Genomic DNA, 19,063 nt, shown 5'->3' with positions numbered 1-19,063 from the left:
ATTCTCCCTGTTCCTTTTCAAACCTGATTGATTTGTGTCCTGGAAAAGAAGCCTGAAGAGAAGCCGAACTTGCCCTTAGTGAAACAGATCTTTTCTTTGGAACAAACGATGGCCATTATCTCATGAAAATGGGTATGAAGTAAAACAAAGAAAAATACTATCATGAAAAGACACAATTAGTTGTGATGAACTTTTACACTTTGTAAGAAGAGGCTTTTGAGACATAGGTGTTAAAAATCAACTCCCATATTAAAAATTTAAAGGGTTTAATAACATTTAAGATACCTGCTGTGCGAGTAAATTTTGACTGTAAAAACAAGGGTTCATCAATGTTGAGATAAAAATAGTGCTTCAGAGGGACTGTGAGATCCAGGTGTGCTAGTACCCAAAAAAGTCTTTAGAAGAATGGTAGAGTGATGGAGATCCCCCCAATATCTGTAGGAGCCCTTGCTGTCTTTTGTGGATCTCAAAGTTTTTTGTGTTCTAAAGTGCCTACATTATGTCCCATAATACGATTACTATTTAGTTATCCCGGCTGAGAAAATATTTGGGAAGAAAAGTAATTGCCTGGAAGGGACCAATTTGGAAGTTTTCCCAAATGCAGTTTAAGTGTTCTAGCAAGCATTAGTAGGGAAAGAGATGTCACGTGCTCTGTGCCATTGGCTCTGATTTGGGAAAGTCCTTTAATGTAATTTTGAACCATCACTATAAAACCCTGCTTGAACTTTGGCAACTGTTGACACATTTCAGAAGTCCTCATCAATTTTTGCCCTCAGACATCTCCCAGGAGTTCCTAGCTGGAAGTAGGGTGATTTCAATAATGGTTTGGAGGCTGGAGGTTTTGGAATTTTTTCAATTGTGTTGCTGAACACACAAAAAATGACAGGAAATCCAGTCACTTCAAGATACCTTCCAAGAAAAAGGTGTAGAAGAGGTATCATCTCAAACTGATCCCATTAGTTCCTCTAGCTGAAAAGGAATGCTGGTATGTTGTTGTAGGCTGGATGAAATACTATACTTGACCCAATAAAGAAATACTTAATTTTGGGCTGTTTTATTAAAGAATGGGAAACCACAAATTGTATTCCTATTAATTACGAATACATATGACTTGAATAAATCTGAGAAGACTTTCTAAAACCGACTTCTACTGTAAATTAGAATAAAATTTCATCCCTTACAAGATCTGACAGACCTGATCTGAAATACCTCAACTGATGTCAGTCCCAGACAACCTTATTCAGTGCTTAAATGCCCTGAAAATCAGAAAGTGTACCCTATTATATGAGATAAATCTTCTGTCCAGAAAATGAGACTGATTATTTCCTCTTTTACCTTTGGTGACTGTAAGTATAATTGATCAGGGAGCTTCAGCCTGTCCCCACTGGAAGGTTGTTATCACGCCTGTCTGTCTGGTCTCTTCTTCTTGATTGAACAGTCTCAGATCTGTCAGCCTTTCCTTGTAGGCTGAGTTTCCACAATTCCTGACAGCCTTTTGCTCTCCTTTGAGTTTCCTCCAGTTTCAGCTTTTAATGCTGTCCTATGAAGTGCTGGAAGTTTTCCCCAGTTGTTATGACCAGTAAGTTTTAGGCTGGTTCACTGGAGAAATAGTACTTACTAATCACATTTTATGTCTGTCTGCTTACTTTTTCTATCTACTTGACTTGTAATTTTTTGACTTCTGCCAGTTTCAAGAAAATGTGACAGTGGTTAAATGTCTGTAAGATATTAGGTCCATGCTTATTTCATTTAAGAAGTGCTAAGGTGTAGGAGAGACATCTGATTAGAGTGCTCACCAATGAAAGACTGCAACATGACAAAATCCTTTGCAGACACTGAGGCACCTCCATGGCAGAAAAGTGCTAAAACCAACATAAAACCCTTCATATTTTTCCTTATGCATTATGGGACACACAAACACCCTGGGAGCTGGGGTGCATTGTTTCTAGCCTTAACATAATGACTTGGAAGAATATGTTGGATTGGCTGGCTCCCTGCCAGATATATTCATAATTTTTCTCTATTTCAGAAAAAAACCAGTAACATATATCTGTGGCAGACTGTTTCCCGAAGTTAGACTTCTACTACCATGGAAATTCAGCTGTGGGAGGCCTGGTTTGTGTCACAAGAAAGCCTCAGACACCATGCTATAACAGGTGGCATTTCAGGTTTCCTGATGGTGCTGTTCCACATCAAACAAACTCCTTCCACATTTTCAGGCACATGGTCCAGAATCCAGGTCTTTGCTCCAGGACCTTCTCTGTGAGTAGTGTGATACTTGCTCCCTTGTTTTTCTTCAGTGAATATTAAGGAAATTCACATAAAAACACAGCCATTTGGACAATGTGCCTAAGGATGCTGCTTTCCATTCCTGCATCATAGAGGATATTCTTGTGAACGCAAATCTCTTCACAGGAGGGGATGGAGTGAAAACATGCTTCACCAGGCAACTAATAGAAAAAAGGATTTTGTCCTTCTCCAGCAGTTTTTTCAGCCTAGGCTTTGAGACTTTTTTCAGAGACTTTCAACTTTGAGCCCCAAAAAGGAAAAAGAAAAGTCAAGGGGGAAAAAAAAAGAATGAAAAAGAAACAACCAAGGAAAAAAAAGTATTGCATTCTTACACTTCAGTGTAAGAATCTGTAGCTTATCCCTGTCACCAGTTGCCCATCCATTAGCCAAACTGACCAGAGGCCCTAGACACCCTCTGCTTCCTGCTCAGAAAGTGATGCTTCAGAACTGCTTCCTGCTGCAAGCAACAGAGAATCCATAGACTTCAGCCACATAAACAACAAAGACCTTTGTTCCTTCTCCACAAAGCCCTTTCCTCACAAAGAGTTTGGTGGGAAAAAACAACTAGATAGGGTAAAAAAGGAACAACTCCTTGAATGAAGGGTGTGTAGGACCCTGTAGTCCTGCAGGAGTAATTATGCAGAGTTTTAGGACACAATAGGGACAAGTAAATAAACAATGACTTAAAATTAGATTTTCAAAGATGTGTGCCCAAAAATTCACATGCCTCGAAGCATAATTACATGCCTAGGAGTGGAGAGACATATCCAAGGCACTTTAGACTAGTCTGGAGCTTGACTGCAATGAACCTGCTCCTCCCATTTTGTTACCATCAGCATCCAGCCAAGCTAGAATAAAGCTGCTATAGGGATGTCCATGCACACCGAACTCACACCTCCTGTTTGTAGATGGACAAAGCCAAATACAAAGCACATATTCCTAGATGCCAGCAAAGGTATCAAAGTTTTTGGCATACTCTGAAAACAGAAGCATTCAAACCTCTACCTTTAGGCAACCCTGTGTGAAAATTATTGGGTTTATGCATTAAACCTCTCATTCCTACTTCCACATCTGTTCTCATCCAAGACAATTATGATTTCATTTCTAGCTGGAAGGTTAGATTTTGTCCTTTGCAATGCCCCTTGCAAACCAACATGTTTTGTGGGGTCTGCACAGGAAGTGCATGTTGTGGTAAATGTATTTCTGATCTTGCACGCCATTTATCTGAATGCCATCTCATTTTTTGAAGCGGCATCTTGCATGTACTTCCACGTCTGCCTCATCAGAGTTTATCGGCGTGCTGGGGTTGCATGCCTGATGGCAGCTATACTGCAGCGTGTGGCCAAGGCTGCAGGCTGCTGCAGTGGTGCATCTGCAAGCTAGAGCTGAAGGGAGCATCCACTCCTGCATTAGGTGCTGGAGTGCTGCAGCCGTGGCCGCGGCACAGAGGTGTGACCAGGAGGCGGCACAGCTGCTGGCTGCTGCAGTCCAGATGTATTCTGCATGGGACGCTGACCCCTTGCAAACTTGTTGAGCTACAGGAGAAGGAAAGCACATAATCGGTGTTGCCAGGGCCAGCCCTTATCTCCCCCCAGGTTGTTATTTGAATAATTAAGCAAACAAAGGGCCCTTGGCTGCTGCTGCTCTGGCCTCCAGCCGGACGGCTCGGCAGGGCTGACAGAGCCAGAGAGCCTGGGGGAGTCGTGACAGGTCGGGCAGGAGACGGGGGGGGCTTGTCTGGTTCCTCTGCTGCTTCCTTGTGTCTTGTTCCATGAGCTGTTGGCGATCCGAGCAGCAGATGCACAAACAAAGACTTGCCGGCCCTGTTTGGCCAAGGCAAGGCTCGGTGCCCGCTCCCATTGCTCAGACCATTCCCAGGGACCGCTCATGGACAGGAGCTTGCAGGCTGCAGCACAAAGAGGCTGCAGGGAAGGAGGAACATGAGCCCAGGGACTGGGAACACACTGATTTCAGAATGGAAGCTGCTCTCCCAGGGGCTCTGGGAGATGCTGTGTGAACTAGGAGCCGATCTGATGAAGCATGGAGTGGTGCACAGGGTGTGATTGCATTCTGTCCGTCAGCCACCAGTTCTTCCACAGCTCCCCAGGGCTGGTCTGAGATCTGCTCAGTGTGGCAGGATGGCTGAAGTTTCATGGAGCTCCCTCTAGTCCCACGTTTCTTTGCTGTTACTGTCTGGTCAAGACAGAGGCACTTTTTTGAAGTAAAACAGATTTCAAAAGTCTTGATGGGTTTTCCTGTTTTTCGAGGCAGGTGAGAATGCTGAGACAGAGGGTAGAGTATCTTTAGAAGCCATTGCAGGCTGGATTTAGATCCCAGGAAGTTTTCCACATTCGCATTGTCCCTGGAGAGGGAGGAAATTCCATCTTGTACTCACTGAACTACATTAATATATTTGGCTTCTCTCACTAGATCCCTGTGGTTCAGCACTGATAGTCTCTGGTGCAATTGGGACTACACTGGATACTCTACAAGTCTGAAGGATGACACAAAGGCTGTGCAGAGATCACAGCCTAAAAGGCTGGATGAGAAAGCTGCCATCCCTTAAACCACTGGGGTTTTGATTTTGTAACCAGACATCTGTGTCCCATAGCTATCACAGCAGCAATATATTTACATGAATCTTCCACTTGGATTTTAAGTGACTGTCTTTCTTCTGTGCTGTGTTTTTTTTCTCTCAGATGTTCCCTATGACATCTTCCAGTGAAAATCCACTTGCAAAAGCCACACTGAAGCTCAAAATAGAAAAATCATTTTAGCGAAGTACATATGATATCATACATCGTATAAAGTCACCTCATATCTTTTTCAATTCCCACTTCCCCCAAACATCTACCATTTTTGGTGGTACTTGGCTCTAGTTTTTATTTGATCTTCCTAGGGAGTTAGTCTCACCAACACCATATAAGTAATTTGAATTGGATGAAAAGTCTTGCATCTGTTGAATGACTGTTGTTGAATAAAGTCACTTTTGTGCTTAAATGTTTACAGAGTTAGAGCTCCATTCAAAGAAGCCACCTTCTTGTTCTCATTGGTATCACAAATGTCCCTGGTGCTACAGGGATGGCAATTCATGCCCTGAAGCAGCAGTCCCTGCAGAATTATTCTAGTTAGCAAGATTATACTGAGCCAGGCAAAGTGCTGAAGGATGTGTAAAATTTAGGAAACACAGTATAAAAACTGAGATCTCACTGGGATCAGAGAGATAAAAACAATTTGTGCATTTGAAATGTAGAGTTCCCTGTGGATGAACTACAGTCACAACATGCAAGCTGCCAGCTGCTCAGTCTGATGTGTGCACTCACCAGGTTTGTGTGTTTGAAGGGTCAGCCCCTCTCTTTACTTCCCTTCCTCAGGATGCTGCAGGGGAGAAGGAGGCAGGGGACATGGCAAATGCCAAAGGGCCTGTAGAGGGCTAGCATTCATCTATCTTGGCTTAGATGTGCTTAGGGCAAACAGTAGGTATTTGTTTCCATAAAGCTCAGGAACCACAATAATTTTCAACAATGAAAGCAGCCCCCCCTTTCCAAACCACTCACTTAATAGCAGTGACTGTGCATGAAAACTGAGCCCAAGTAGTATTGCAGTAAGCTGTAGCTGCACATCATCTGACTAAGTTTCAGAAAAGTTACTTGTTAAAATCAGTATGAGGACATATTTTCTACAGTTGCATTGTGGAAGCTCAAGTAGGAATGCAGAAAACATTAAAGTGAGCTGCCAGTGATTTTACTGTTTTCTATGGATCCTGTAACAATTTCATGTAAACAGTTTTTAACTTACCCCTGCAATTTAATTTTCTTTGTTGACTACCTAAACTGCTTTTGAGGCAAACACTTCTTGCAGGTCATACAATCCTTATCAAATTCTTTCTCTTTGTATTTAAACCCAACAAAACCAGCATCACTACAAATAAAGTTACCAAAACTGGCTTTTTAAGCAGCAGGTACCTTTGGTTTTCACTAAGTATCTGCCACTAACACAGAAACCTTACATGCAGCCTAGTTTCAGCAAGGTCAGTAGTTGAACTCACTGACAGAGTTCCCCAAATCACTCAGCAATACCAATGACCTGTCCCTCAGTATGATGGAGGTGGGGTATTAATGAGGGCTGCCAATACTCTGTTCAAGAGCTCATAAGAATAGCAAGAGCAGTTTTTATTTGCATGGTGCTGACTTGTTGCCGCTTGAATCACAAGTCTTACTTGGCTTTTCATGGATTTTATTTGATCTCTAGGAAAACTTTGGCTTCTCCCATTCCCTGTATCTTTCTGTGAGCAACAGGGGTGTAATTTCAAAGGAAATTGCACTCTTTCCCCAGTACAGTAAAACAGCTGGAATTGCATTGCATGCAAAATAAAATCACTGCTTCATTAACTTAGTCATTGGTGGACAAGCTCCCATGCAGATTTGCAGGGAAGAGGAAAAGGTAGCATGTAGAGGTACACACATGCATATGCATGCATAGTTACATACAGAGCTGTGTGTTTCTATCTGATTATTTACCTGTTGTCTACACACCTCTCTTTACTGATCTGTCTCCCCCAGAGGCTGTATATTGTGTGTATGGATAATGCATTAATGACCACCATGTGTTTATTTTTCCCAAAGGACTACCTCACAAACTTCTCTTTAACTAGTTAATAATTTGGATTAAAAGCTATAGTTATGTTTGGGGGGGAGTTCATTTTTGTTAAAAAAATCCAATACTTGTTGTGAGAGGGCAATGCCATGGGGAGCATCCCACAGAGAGCAGGATGTGGATGGTGGCGGGTGGGAAGGGCAGCTTTGGCAGGCACTTGTTGGATCCCATCAGCTGGGCCAGATGTGGCCAGATGGGGTGGTTGGGTACATGCTACATGGTTAGGGGATTCCACCTTGTGAGCTCAGCACTGATGCTGCCAGACGCTTCAGGTACAGCCTCTGTCAGCAGGAACACGGCTGCGTCTCACTGTAAGTACCTCATATGGCTACTTTGGGATCTTTTCTGCTGGAGAGATTTTAAGAAACTCCAAAATAGCACGATGAAGCGCCAGACGACGATCAGTTTTACTGCTGATGCCCTCCTGTCGCCGAGCAGGGAAGAGGACAGCTCCCGGTGCCCGTCCGAAGGGGAGCATCCCGGTGGGATGCGCAGGGGGGGCCCTGGGGCCGGGGCGGGGGCGGGATGGTGCTGGGGAGGGCGGATGGTGCTGGGGAGGGCGGGTCTCGGCCCCGGGCCCCGCCCCGGGCACAAGAGGGGCGGCGCCGCTCGCCGGGGTCCCGCATCCCCGCCGGGCGGTGCGGGGCGTGCGGAGTAGCTCGGCTCGGCTCGGCTCGGCTCGGCTCGGCTCGGCTCGGCTCGGCTCGGCTCGGCTCGGCTGGACGAGGCGCGGCTGCCGTCGGGCAGAGGGTTCGCTCCGCGCCCCGCAGCCCCGGCGGCCGCGGGATGGAGCTCTGCGCGGCGCGGCTGCTGGCGGTCCTGCTGTGCCTGGCTCCCGGTAAGCCCTCGGGAACCCCGGTGTGTCGGGGAGCTCGGCGGGACCCCGAGGAGGGGGCGCGGTGCGGCTTTGCTGTGGGTTTGTCGGGGCTGCTTGAGCGGGTGAGGCAGTGCGAGTCGCCGGTGGGACGGAGCGCCCGTGGCTGCGGGCTTGCTGACCCTCCTGTCCTGCCCTCTTGGCCTCTCCTGCCCGGCCGGCTGGTGCTGGCCCGTCGGAGAGCGCTGCCTGCCACGGCACGGTGTCCTGCTCGCTTGGCTCCAGCATCAGCTGTCGTTTCCGAGAGCAAAATGTCCCTGGAGCCAAACGCGGGAAACCTGTCATCAGCGGAGAACCTGCTCGGAATGCAAGTGATTAAAGCAGGGGGAAATGCTAGCGACATTGGCAATGTCCCGGGCTGGCCACGCTTTCTTGCTGCCCATTGAAGCCGGCCGAACTGTCACGGCTCGGGCTGCGGCTCGGCCCGGTGAGGAGGGATTCCTGAAGGTGATGGCAGCATCTAGAGAAGACTGAAAATCTTTCCCTGTGGTACTCCCAGATGTTGCACTAGCTGTGCTGGTGCCTCAGAGCAAACACTGGCACCCAGATCAAAGTCCTCACAAGTGCCAGTGGGTGCGATGTGAGCGCTGTGCCGATAGCCCGGTACTAATCCTGTACTGCTTAGGAAGAAGGAGATAAACTTAGAAAATTGTAGCATAAAATAAATTCACGGGATCTCAAATTTGCGACAAACTGTAAAATAGTTTCCTTGCATAATTCATTGATCGGCAGTCTCAAAGAAGTATTCAATTTATTATAAGAAAAGTTGGTAATCCCCAAGGGAGTGAGATCATCAGATGAAGGTTCACTTCGTTTCAATGTCCCACATCCTCTTGTTAGACCTTGAAGTTGGCAATGCAAGAAAACAGGAACTCCACCCTGGCTGGCTGAATTGTAGTGCTCTGCAGCTAGCTCCTGACCATCTGCCTTTGCTTCCTGTTATGACAGAATTTTTTAACTTTTTGGGATGTGTGAAAAATCATGATTTACCCTCCACTGCTAAATAGGTGATGTGAAAATGTCCACTTAAAACCTGCTGCATATTCCTGTATATAATACTTTTCTGATTGAGTAGTATTTACTTTGTTTATTTGGTTTATTTGAGGGGTTTCGTATATATTTTTGCAGGTTTATTTATTTCTCTGGATCAGCCAACTCTTAGCATCCAAAAAGATGTCCTTACAATAATGGCAAACAACACACTAAATATTACTTGCAGGTAAGGACAAGTCCATTCAGCATGAATTTGATGATTGGTAATTTATGTAGTGAGCTTTTGTACAGAATCACACATGATGTGATCTCTCTCCTGTCCTGCCTCCTGTTTTCTCTCCACTCCCTTTGTGCCTTCTGCCTCACTTTTCCCTGACAAGTTTTAGAAATTATGTGGGAGGGTTGCAGCAAGAGAGGGCTGGGGAGTGTTGGGTGGCAGGGAAGAGGAAGCATCGGCTTTGTCCTTGTGGATCCTGCTGGTGAGCCCTACTCTCAATGCTCACTTTGGGGTGCTTTGTCACTTAGATTCAGCAGAATGTAAATCTCGGGTAGCTGCCTTGTAGCTGCTAACAATAGATTGTGTATGTTAATTTCTCCTATATGGTTTGACATTCTCTCCGTGTAAGGGGGTGAAGCCCATCCCTCTCCATAGCCACAGAGACTGGTGGGGCTGGGGTTCATATCAGAAGTGTCTGCTCCTCTAATATTTGCTTTCCCAGCGGTCAGAGACCACTGGAGTGGTCGTGGCCAAGCAAGCAGAGCAGTGCTGGGCGGCGTATCTCTGTGACAGACTGCAGTGATGGTCCCTACTGCAAGACACTCACTCTGAGCAAAGTCATTGGCAATGACACAGGGGACTACAAGTGCCTTTACAGGGACAACCAGGCAGCTACAACCATTTATGTTTATGTTCAAGGTAAGTGCTTACACAGATCTCAGGTGTCTCTTTCCCGAACGTCAAGAGAAAAAAGGAATATCAAGTGTCTCAAAACAGTTTTGATGCTAAAATTTATTAATCCTAGAATTTTTGATCCTATGAAATGTTTTTCTTTTTTTCATGTTGGGTAATTAAATTCAGGTAAATTCACTTGCCATCTAGACAAAAGCCTTTGTCCCTATAATTTGAACTGACCTGCCATATGCAGTACATGGTCTGCTGTTCTCCACCCAAAATTTAGCATACATATCTCTGCTGAGGTCTGTGCCTGTCCTCATGAATGCAGAGCTATTACTGATATCAGCAGGAGTTCCATATGAGAGAGGGTTACGGAGATTTTATATTTGTTAAAAATTACAGATCCGATCCCATGTACCATTTGTACTGATACCATTAAAAAAAAAACCCCAAAACCACCTAAACCTCAAAACCATAAACCTCCATAAATTTGCTGATTCTGGTGGTAAAATCTATGTAGGCTGTAAGAGCTCAGTTTTCAGCTGAGTGTCACAGACACTCCAAAGCCTCCAGTTATACACTCAGCTTCAATAAGTGCATTCATTGAGGCCTCTGCCTTTCTACACTGATGGCTTCACCCTCGTTTCCATATGCATCCTGTTTCCTCTTTATTGTTAAACTTATAGTTACCATTTTGAGACATGAGATGTAATTAAGTACATGACTTAGCTTGTTTTATAATATCATGGATCTATTTTTTTGATATTTTGGTCTGACTTTGAAAAGGATGCTGCCATCAGGGGAGTCAGTGTAACATGTCACAACTTTTAACTGGTATTTCCTGTAATACTTATGCAAGGAAAGTCACACTAGGGTGAATTAGGTTTTTTGTCAGCAAAAGGACTGCTGTAGCAGGAAGCCATTCTCCGAAGTGCACTCTGCTGCTGATAACTGTTTTGAGAATAATGATATTCTAAATCTGGGGGGTGGGGTGTCTATAAAAACATGTACCTTCCCTATTTAGTCTCATTATTTCAGTGCTTTATGACATGGAAAACAATAAAACTGACTTGTGAAAAATAGGGAAAAAGGAAACTGGAAAAGTTTTCTCCATAATCATGTAATGAACAAAACCCACTTATCAATTAAATATTATTCTAGATTACAGATCACCCTTTGTGACTTCAGTTGGTGATCAGCTTGGCATTGTATACATCACTAAGAATAAAACTGTGGTAGTGCCGTGCCTTGGAACCGTATCAAATCTCAATGTATCCCTACATGCGGTAAGGAAAAAGCCTGTTATTTTTTCAAGAGTTAATTGAAATCACTGTGGCATAACTATGTTGTTTGAAGTATAAATACATTTCTTAAAAACTTCTTTCCATCCTTGTGAGTTTTATAGCCTGTGATTAAAAGATGAGTGCTGTACCTGTATTCATCTATGGCAGTGCACTCACAAAGCACGTGCTGATTCCCAGAGCTAGGATGTTAAAATGGGGGCCTTGCAATTGTGGAAGATGCTGGAGGTGACAATTCAGGGTTGTTTGATTTTTGAAATCTGACTATGTGTTTTATCAATATTCCGAACAGAAATATCCAGAAAAAATATTTGTTCCTGATGGTAAATCCATTTCGTGGAATAATAAAAAAGGCTTCACTATACCCAGTCATTTAATCAACTATGCAGGCATGGTCTTCTGCGAAGCTAAAATAGATGATGAAAGCTACCAATCTGTGATATACATAGTTGCAGTTGTAGGTAAGCCAAAGGCTTTTATTTCTCTATAACCAATGTTCTTTTGCTTTCTACAGCATACTGAACCAATTACATTTGGTTGGACATTAAGTTATTCAATACTGACAATGCAGCTAATGCAAAATGGATGTTGAGATTTATATCACTTTTCTTTTAAATGCAGTGTATTGTGTTCTTTCTGGTTAATCATTGGAATAAGTGCTTCTATTTTTAGTGTTTTACGTTGATGCCAGGGATTTAAATTTTTTTTCTTCTGACAATACAAACCTTTTTCTAAAAATCCACAATGTCAGTCACAGTTGAAGGAAATGAGAGGCAAGCATCCATCAGCAGCCGATGAAAAGAAATTGGTCTGAGGGGGTACCAAGGGAAGGGTGGATCTGAAGCTCTCACTACGAGCTGGCTTGCCTTGTCTCCCTAAAGACCCATATCTTGACTCTCACAGGTTTTTATGCTTTCCTGGTATATTTTGTCAGCTGTTCATCAAACCCCAGAAATAATGTGATAATTCTATGGAGACTTAAGCCTGAACTGAAGCTCAGCAGCTATTTCTCTTTCAGCTGAGGACACAGTGACCATTTCAAGTAACCAAATGGCACCAAGGCAGTCTCTCCTTGCTTGTCAGGAAGGCATAGCAGCCCTTCCCTTTTTACTCTGTGCAGAAGGCTTTTACTTCTCCACCAAATTCACAAGTCCTTACTGATTTGGAGGAATTTCAGCATATCTGTAGAATTTCTGTATTCAGAACATTCTGTTTTGAAATATTTTACTGCACGAAGTAAACTTTGGGTAATTTACTAATGTCCCACCATTGGTCTTGATAAAATTCCTGCTTACTGCTGGGAATGGATATATATCTTCGTTAGTTTAAGGTCTCATGAGGATAAAAAGAAGGTGTATAAGGCAGAGGAACTGTGTGAGTCACTGTCTCTTGCTTGCCCCCACCACTGGAGGGGCTCTGATCAGATGCACACATCCTGCTGTGTCGCTGTGTGACACAGGCTTCAGCTGGGAAGTGCTCAGGAAAGGCACACCACTTCTCTCCAGTCTTCTCTGTACACCCATTATCGTGCTGCACTGGGGCATCAAGGGGATTTTTTGTAGCTGGGGTTTTGGTGGGAGTCTTGGTGAATTCACCTGGGAAATTTGGTGCTGAGCACTGTAAAGAAACCTCTTCTTACTCCCATGTTTCGTGTGTTCCTTTGTCTTTCTCTAGGGTACCGAATTTATGACCTGACGATGAACCCACATGATGAAGTAGAGCTGGCAGTGGGAGAAAAACTTGTTCTCAATTGCACTGTAAGGACAGAGCTGAATGTGGGAATAGATTTTAAATGGGACTATCCTTCCATCAAGGTAAAGTTGTACGAATTTTCATGTGCCTTCATCACAAAGCAACTTGATTTATTTAGGTATAATGTCACTTCTCCCTTCAAAACATGGAGAAAAAAGATGATAATACACAATGAAATTTCTGGTATATACAAATGTGCAAAGGGTGACAAAAGGAATAACAATGACATTTGCAAACATCTCTGTCTTTTGTCTGTTACAGGAAAAACGTGCCACTATTAGGGATGTAAAAACCACTGCAGGAGAAATAAAGAAGTTTGTGAGCACCCTGACCATTGACAGCGTGTCCTTAAGCGACAAAGGTCGATATACTTGTGCAGCATCCAGTGGTCGTATGAACATGAAAAACAGCAGTTACTTCGTGATCCATGGTATGACATTTTCCACTTTGGTTTTGTTGGTTGTTTCAGATTTGGGATTAATTACTGGGATGCAGGAGGCACTCCAATGATTAATCAAATGACAGAAATGAACCAAACTGCAGCTACAGTATTTCTCTTGCAACTAGTACGGGATTATTTTTATACCACAGCCTTAGTTAATAATAAGATTTTAAAGGATGTTGTATTTTACTGAAAGCTGTAGAATCCTACCAGAAAGTGGGCAGCAAAATAAACTGATGTAAGCCTCTGACCCTCTTCTGCATCGATCTCCTTAAGGTCCTGTAAAACTCCATTTGTGTAGGTGGCTTTGTACAAGGGCTGCCTGTTCTCACTCTTGGTGAACTTAGGCTCGATCTTGGTGGCTCTGTGACACAAGAGTCTGGATCAGCATGAATGAAGCTAAGGAAATAAAACTTTCAGCTTTCACATTAGGAATGGATGAATCAAATGGAGTTTTGGTCGTACGGAAATGATGCAAGGGAAACAGCTTTGGCTAATGAATAGATATGTACGAGGCCACATCCTACAGCCTTTTCTCAACCTCCTCTTGGGCACAGCCCCACCTCCACTAACTTACTTGTAGAAAAAATTACCAGCATGAAAATGGCTCATTTTTAATCAAAGAGTCAGAAAAAGAGGTTTATATTTTGAAGGAGATTGGTTTTCCTGAGGTCTAATTTTAGGGGCCAGAATATTAATGGCACTTTTAAAATGAAACAAAAAACGTTCAAACTTATTGTGGGCATAGTGATTCAAGAGATACTGAATTTTCTCCTGGGTTCTTTCTGTTTTGCTCTTCAAAAGCCAAAAATGAAATCATGTGGTATTCTGAGTATACCAGATACTAAGTCTAAACTATCCTAAATCTTAGTCAAAAGGCTAATCACTGTCTTACGTCTGACTACAAATTTATAAGTTATAACAAGTGATGTAAATAATTTCAAAGTACTCTGTGACTGCAGTGGTTCAAATACATACTTGAGAATAGTCTGAGAGTATTTAACTTTATCACACTGTAGTTTTGAATAGTCTAGTTTCCTGGAATGAGTATATTGAGATAGTTTTATGATATGTATATATATATATATATATATATATGTATATACAGGTCTGACCGTTGGCACACTGTCCAGAGAGCTGAGTCTTGTCTCTGCTTTCCAGAGCTCCTTGGTGAGGGTACTGGTCTGTTCCTCTGTGTGAAGGAAAGGACTAGGTTTTCATGGTGGCATCTCTCCAGAGCCCAGTTTGGAGCCAGCTCTACTTTACCAATGGCCCATAGTCCTGTCACTAACTTATATTTGTTAGGTGCTAACCCAAATGGAAAGCATTTTTGCTTTGTTCCATGAGAAAAGAACATTTGGTTTACTTCCTTTTTTTCCCCCCCAGAAAGTCCTTTTATTCACCTGGAGAAAATGGAGAATGTCGTTGAGACAAGGCTAGGTGACACAGTCAAAATTCCTGTTAAGTTTAAAGGATATCCTCCACCAGAGGCTAAATGGTAAGAACGGGGATATAATGTGCTTGAAAAAATGAATTCTTAGTTAAAGCAAATCATTAAATATTCAAAGCACTCTATATTTTCTTCAGGTATAAAAATGGAAAAACCATCAATGCAAATCATACAGTTAAACTTGGGTACTCATTAGTGATCACTGAAGCAACTGAAAAGGACGCAGGGAATTACACGGTTGTCCTTACAAACCCCATCAACAAGATGCAGAAAAGACATACATTTACCCTGCTGGTAAATGGTAAGTGGGGTAACAGAGGTGCCTTTCTTTCATGTGTGGATGTGGTATATTACCATCCTCAGGCTTAATTCACCCCACACCTATGAAGATCGGAGTACTGAAGAAGAACAGTCCTTGAACCTCAGCCCTAGGAAGGCAGGGGTGACTGGTGTCTCCTGGCTCTAGGATGTGTCAGTCAAGAGGCTGCAGACTCTGGGTGTTGGTGTTGTGATGATACTTTTTGTGAGGTGGGGTTTTTTGTTTTGTTTTGGTTTTTTTTTCTGTATATTATTCTTTGCCTCTGTGTCCTGCTCTTTTCCTGCCCTTCTTGCTGGCTGTGCTGCTGGAGTCCTCCTCCACCCCGCTCCATCCTGGCCCTGTCCCGCCTCACCCATCCTTCCTGCCCCACGCAGGCTATCCCTCCTCTTCTGCCCTGCCCTCTACAACCCTCCTCCTCCTCCTCCCCTACCTCCTCCTTTCTGCTCCCCAGGAAACAGCCTATGCTTTGAAGACAGCAGGTCTTGGAAAGGGCAGCAAGGCTACGTGCAGTGGGATCAGGCCTGGGGAATAATGTGCATTTAATGGCTGGGAAAGGTGGTGAGAGTCCAGGAGCTGCATTTTAAACCATGGAGTATTGAAGGGGGATTTTGTAGGATCCTGGTCCTCAAAGTGTTGGGCAGGTTCACTGCTTCCCCACACGTCCTTGGAGATGCTCTGTGTTGCACTGGTATTGGGGCACGGTGTGGCTTGGTCACCATGGGTGTAATGCACGCACCTTGAGCAGGTGTGACTGCTGCTGTCTCCTGCAGTGCCCCCGCAGATCGGTGAGAATGCGCTGATGGCCGCCGTGGACTCGTACAAGTACGGCTCGACCCAGGCGCTCACCTGCACCGTCTACGCCGTGCCGCCACCCAGCACCGTGCTCTGGCACTGGCAGCTGGAGGAGGAGTGCACCTTCAGCCCCCAGTGAGTGCCACGCCCTTGCTGCAGCTCATGCTGGTCGTGAGGGGTGTTTGTGTTGGGTCGGGGTTTGTTTGGTGCCTCCCTCATCCAGGCTCGTTACTGAGTGCGAGCCCAATGGCCAATGAAGAAAAAGATTGTTGTGCTTAATTTGCGGATTGCTGCAGGCAGGCTCTGCAAAGGTCATTGTTGTTGGCAGAGGCGAGGGCCACCCGCAGAGAGGATCCAGCAGTGCTGGCACGTTGCTGTCGTGGTCTCCTGAAGGGCATCTCGACTTGCACGGGGTCCCAAATGCAGCTGCGCACATGCCCTTCCCTCAGATCCCCCTGTTGTTTGGGCTGCAGGCCCAAAACTCCATCCCAAACACAGGAAATTTGCTGTTTATGCTAATTATGCGTCCTTGTGGTGTTTTTTTTCTTGTGCTCAAGTGCTGAGTGTGATGGTGCTCTTTATCTGTGTGAAAGTGTATCTCAGAGGAAGTGCACTGATTGATGTTGGGGAATGATAGAGAGAGTGCCTGACTGAGATTCACGCAGCTTCCCTTATCTGGGCCTGCCATAAGCCCAGATTTCCTTTAAAGAAAAAAAAGGCCAGGGTTAAAAAAAAAAAAAAAGGCATTCTTCTTTCCTGTTGTTGTTTTTAAAGTGATTCCACTAGTTTCTTCCTTTGGTGCCTGGTTGCTTCCTACACAATGGCTACTGTCCTCAAGAAATTCTTGTAGGGAGTTCAGCGATTTTTATGTCTCTCTGTCTTCCTTTGAACTAAATCAACCATTTATGAATGGAGGTTTGTTCCCAGAATAGCTGCTTTCCCCCAACCGTCCCAACTAAGCTGACACAGGCAGATTAATTAGGAAATTCACCTTTAGGCTTGGGGGTCCTTTACTTTAAAGAGCATGAAGGTCTCAGGAGGTTATAGGGTAAAATTTAATAGAAATATTCCAGAAGCATACTCTTCTCTCACAGATGCAAGCTGTGGCCAGTGATGCATCTGATTTATAAAGATCTGTATATTAGAAGGAGAACCCAAAATACCTCTCTTGAAGGGCAAATATTCCTCTTATCTAATGCATGTGTCTCTACTTACATTTCAGGAAAGTTCGCTCAGGAGCCAATCCATATGCATGCAAGAAATGGAAAGTGATCTCAGAGAGAAAGGGTGGAAATCAGGTTGAAATTAAGCACCGGGTTGTTACTATTGCTGGGAAAACAAAGGTGAGCACATTTTCTTTTCTCTTGGCTGGGGATGATTAACTCTGTTCTGCAGTCCACTGTCTGGAAATACATCACTAGAGATGAGACTCTTTTCACCCGGGTTGTTAAACTTGGGGATCTACTCTCAGCTAGGCAGGCAAGCTCCTGCTGAAGGCAAGAGGTAGAGATAAACACTTGCAGGTTCTTTGAACACTGATCCAAAGTGACTGTCCATTGAGGAATATAACTGACTTAGATTTCAAAAACTACCTTTTAGAGGTCTAAAGTTAGATGAGTTAATATTGCCAATTAACTGTAATACAAGTTGGAAAGACTGAAAGGCAGAAAAAATTGTGGGTGCAGCATTTTTTAACACATATACCAAAGTCCATCTTCTGCTTCTTCACATTTCCTGTTACCTGATTTTTACACACTTAAGGACACAAATGTAAGCTTCAGAGAGGGACTGTGCTTCTGCCATGCCATGGATTTGTGCTTTGGAAGGATTTTTGGTTGTGCAGGTATCTGCAGAGCCCTTTGCTGAGCTGTGAGGTGGTTGGGCATTACTTTAGCACTGATGTGGTATGAAATTGCTTGATTGTTCTTTTGTAGACTGTGAGCACCCTCGTGATTCAAGCAGCGAATGTGTCTGCTTTGTACAGATGTATGGCTACGAACAGGGCTGGGTCAAGTGAGAGAGTGATCTCCTTCCATGTGACCAGTAAGTGCACCCTGCCAAGGACAGCCATGCTAAATTAATGTTATTTTGTCTGCTAATGCTTCAGTGATGTTACCTGATTCCTGTCCTTTATGAAATCCTTTAAATCTTTCAGATTTTGGGTTTACTCAAGGTTTTCTTTAGGCAGTCTTTAAAGTTGCCACTAATTTCAGCCAAGTGATTAGTTCTGCTTGCTTCAGTGGAATGGCAGGTCGGTGAAAGTGATGCAAGATGGGCGCTGTTGTCTCAAGAGTGACTACTGTTGAGCTTTTGCAGTCACTTAAAAGCGCAACAGAGAAATTATAGTACTGTCACAAAATGAGTAAAGACACACAGTAAGAGCTAAGGCTAAAATGTTCAAAACCAGTGGCAAAGGGCTTCTATCTCCTGAACAATCAGTTCCCATATTCACATGCCCACATCTTGTTTTAATCCAAATCTAAAAATGAACTATAAGACAGTGCTAAGAATCATCTTGGGTTGCTGTAAGTTTCTACAAGAAAAGCAGCTGTATTCATTACACAGTCTTTCATTTGATCCATTTGAAAAGTATTGCTTTTAATGAGATTGTACTCCTTAGGTAATTGATTAGTTGACTGGCTGGTTGATTTTAATGATCTTTTTCAGTCTTTTCCTTATTTGCAGCCAGATAGAATGACAGAAATCAGTGTTTCCACTGATTTTTCAAGTTAATGTTAGCCACAAAATGCACATTGTAAAAATGTAAAAAAAAAAATTTCTTTTACTTTTTCAATTTGCAGGGGGTCTTGAAATCAATCTCCAGCCTCAGAGTCAACTGACAGAGAAGGATAACATGTCCTTGCGATGCACAGCAGACAAATTCACCTTTGAGAAGCTGTCATGGTACAAACTCAGTGCTCACGTTTCACAGACTCCCTTTGGAGGGCTGCCCATGCCTGTTTGCAAGAACCTCAATGCTCTCCAGAAGCTGAATGAGACAGTTTCAAATACCAATGGTGAAAACATCACCTTAGAGCTCATCCTTCGTAACATCTCCCTCCAAGATGGAGGGGATTATGTTTGCATTGCTCAGGACAAAAAGGCTAAAACACAGCACTGCCTGGTGAAGCACCTCACTGTTCAAGGTACAGATCTCTTACTCTGAAGCAAAATGAGTGGTTGTGTACGAAAACAATTGCAGTAGTGGCAGTTTTTGGTACGTTAGGCTTTGCATGTGTTTGGTTAATGGTGCACTCAGTTTGTTAAATAGATTTAAACCAGTTGTTGTAACACACACTT

General features: G+C 43.7%; 1 protein-coding gene across 1 annotated transcript in view; it reads left to right on the top strand.

Moving 5' to 3' along the window:
* Window positions 1-7,716: 7,716 nt before the first annotated feature.
* The window catches only part of KDR (kinase insert domain receptor), a 30,164-nt gene continuing 18,817 nt past the window's right edge, over window positions 7,717-19,063 (top strand). The window contains exons 1-13 of the mRNA XM_014873514.2: window positions 7,717-7,783; window positions 8,948-9,038; window positions 9,532-9,728; window positions 10,869-10,993; window positions 11,301-11,469; window positions 12,683-12,822; window positions 13,022-13,190; window positions 14,589-14,700; window positions 14,790-14,953; window positions 15,742-15,898; window positions 16,986-17,106; window positions 17,698-17,806; window positions 18,565-18,909. Of these exons, the coding sequence (XP_014729000.1) occupies window positions 7,732-7,783; window positions 8,948-9,038; window positions 9,532-9,728; window positions 10,869-10,993; window positions 11,301-11,469; window positions 12,683-12,822; window positions 13,022-13,190; window positions 14,589-14,700; window positions 14,790-14,953; window positions 15,742-15,898; window positions 16,986-17,106; window positions 17,698-17,806; window positions 18,565-18,909 (1,951 nt within the window). The 5' untranslated portion in view covers window positions 7,717-7,731. The remainder of the gene's footprint in view (window positions 7,784-8,947; window positions 9,039-9,531; window positions 9,729-10,868; window positions 10,994-11,300; window positions 11,470-12,682; window positions 12,823-13,021; window positions 13,191-14,588; window positions 14,701-14,789; window positions 14,954-15,741; window positions 15,899-16,985; window positions 17,107-17,697; window positions 17,807-18,564; window positions 18,910-19,063) is intronic.

This window comes from Sturnus vulgaris, chromosome 4 (genome assembly GCF_052056855.1).
Source record: "Sturnus vulgaris isolate bStuVul1 chromosome 4, bStuVul1.hap1, whole genome shotgun sequence".
NCBI classification, from domain to species: Eukaryota; Metazoa; Chordata; class Aves; order Passeriformes; family Sturnidae; genus Sturnus; species Sturnus vulgaris.
The sequence above is the reverse complement of the archived record's forward strand: the minus strand, read 5'-3'. Positions and strand labels throughout refer to the sequence as shown.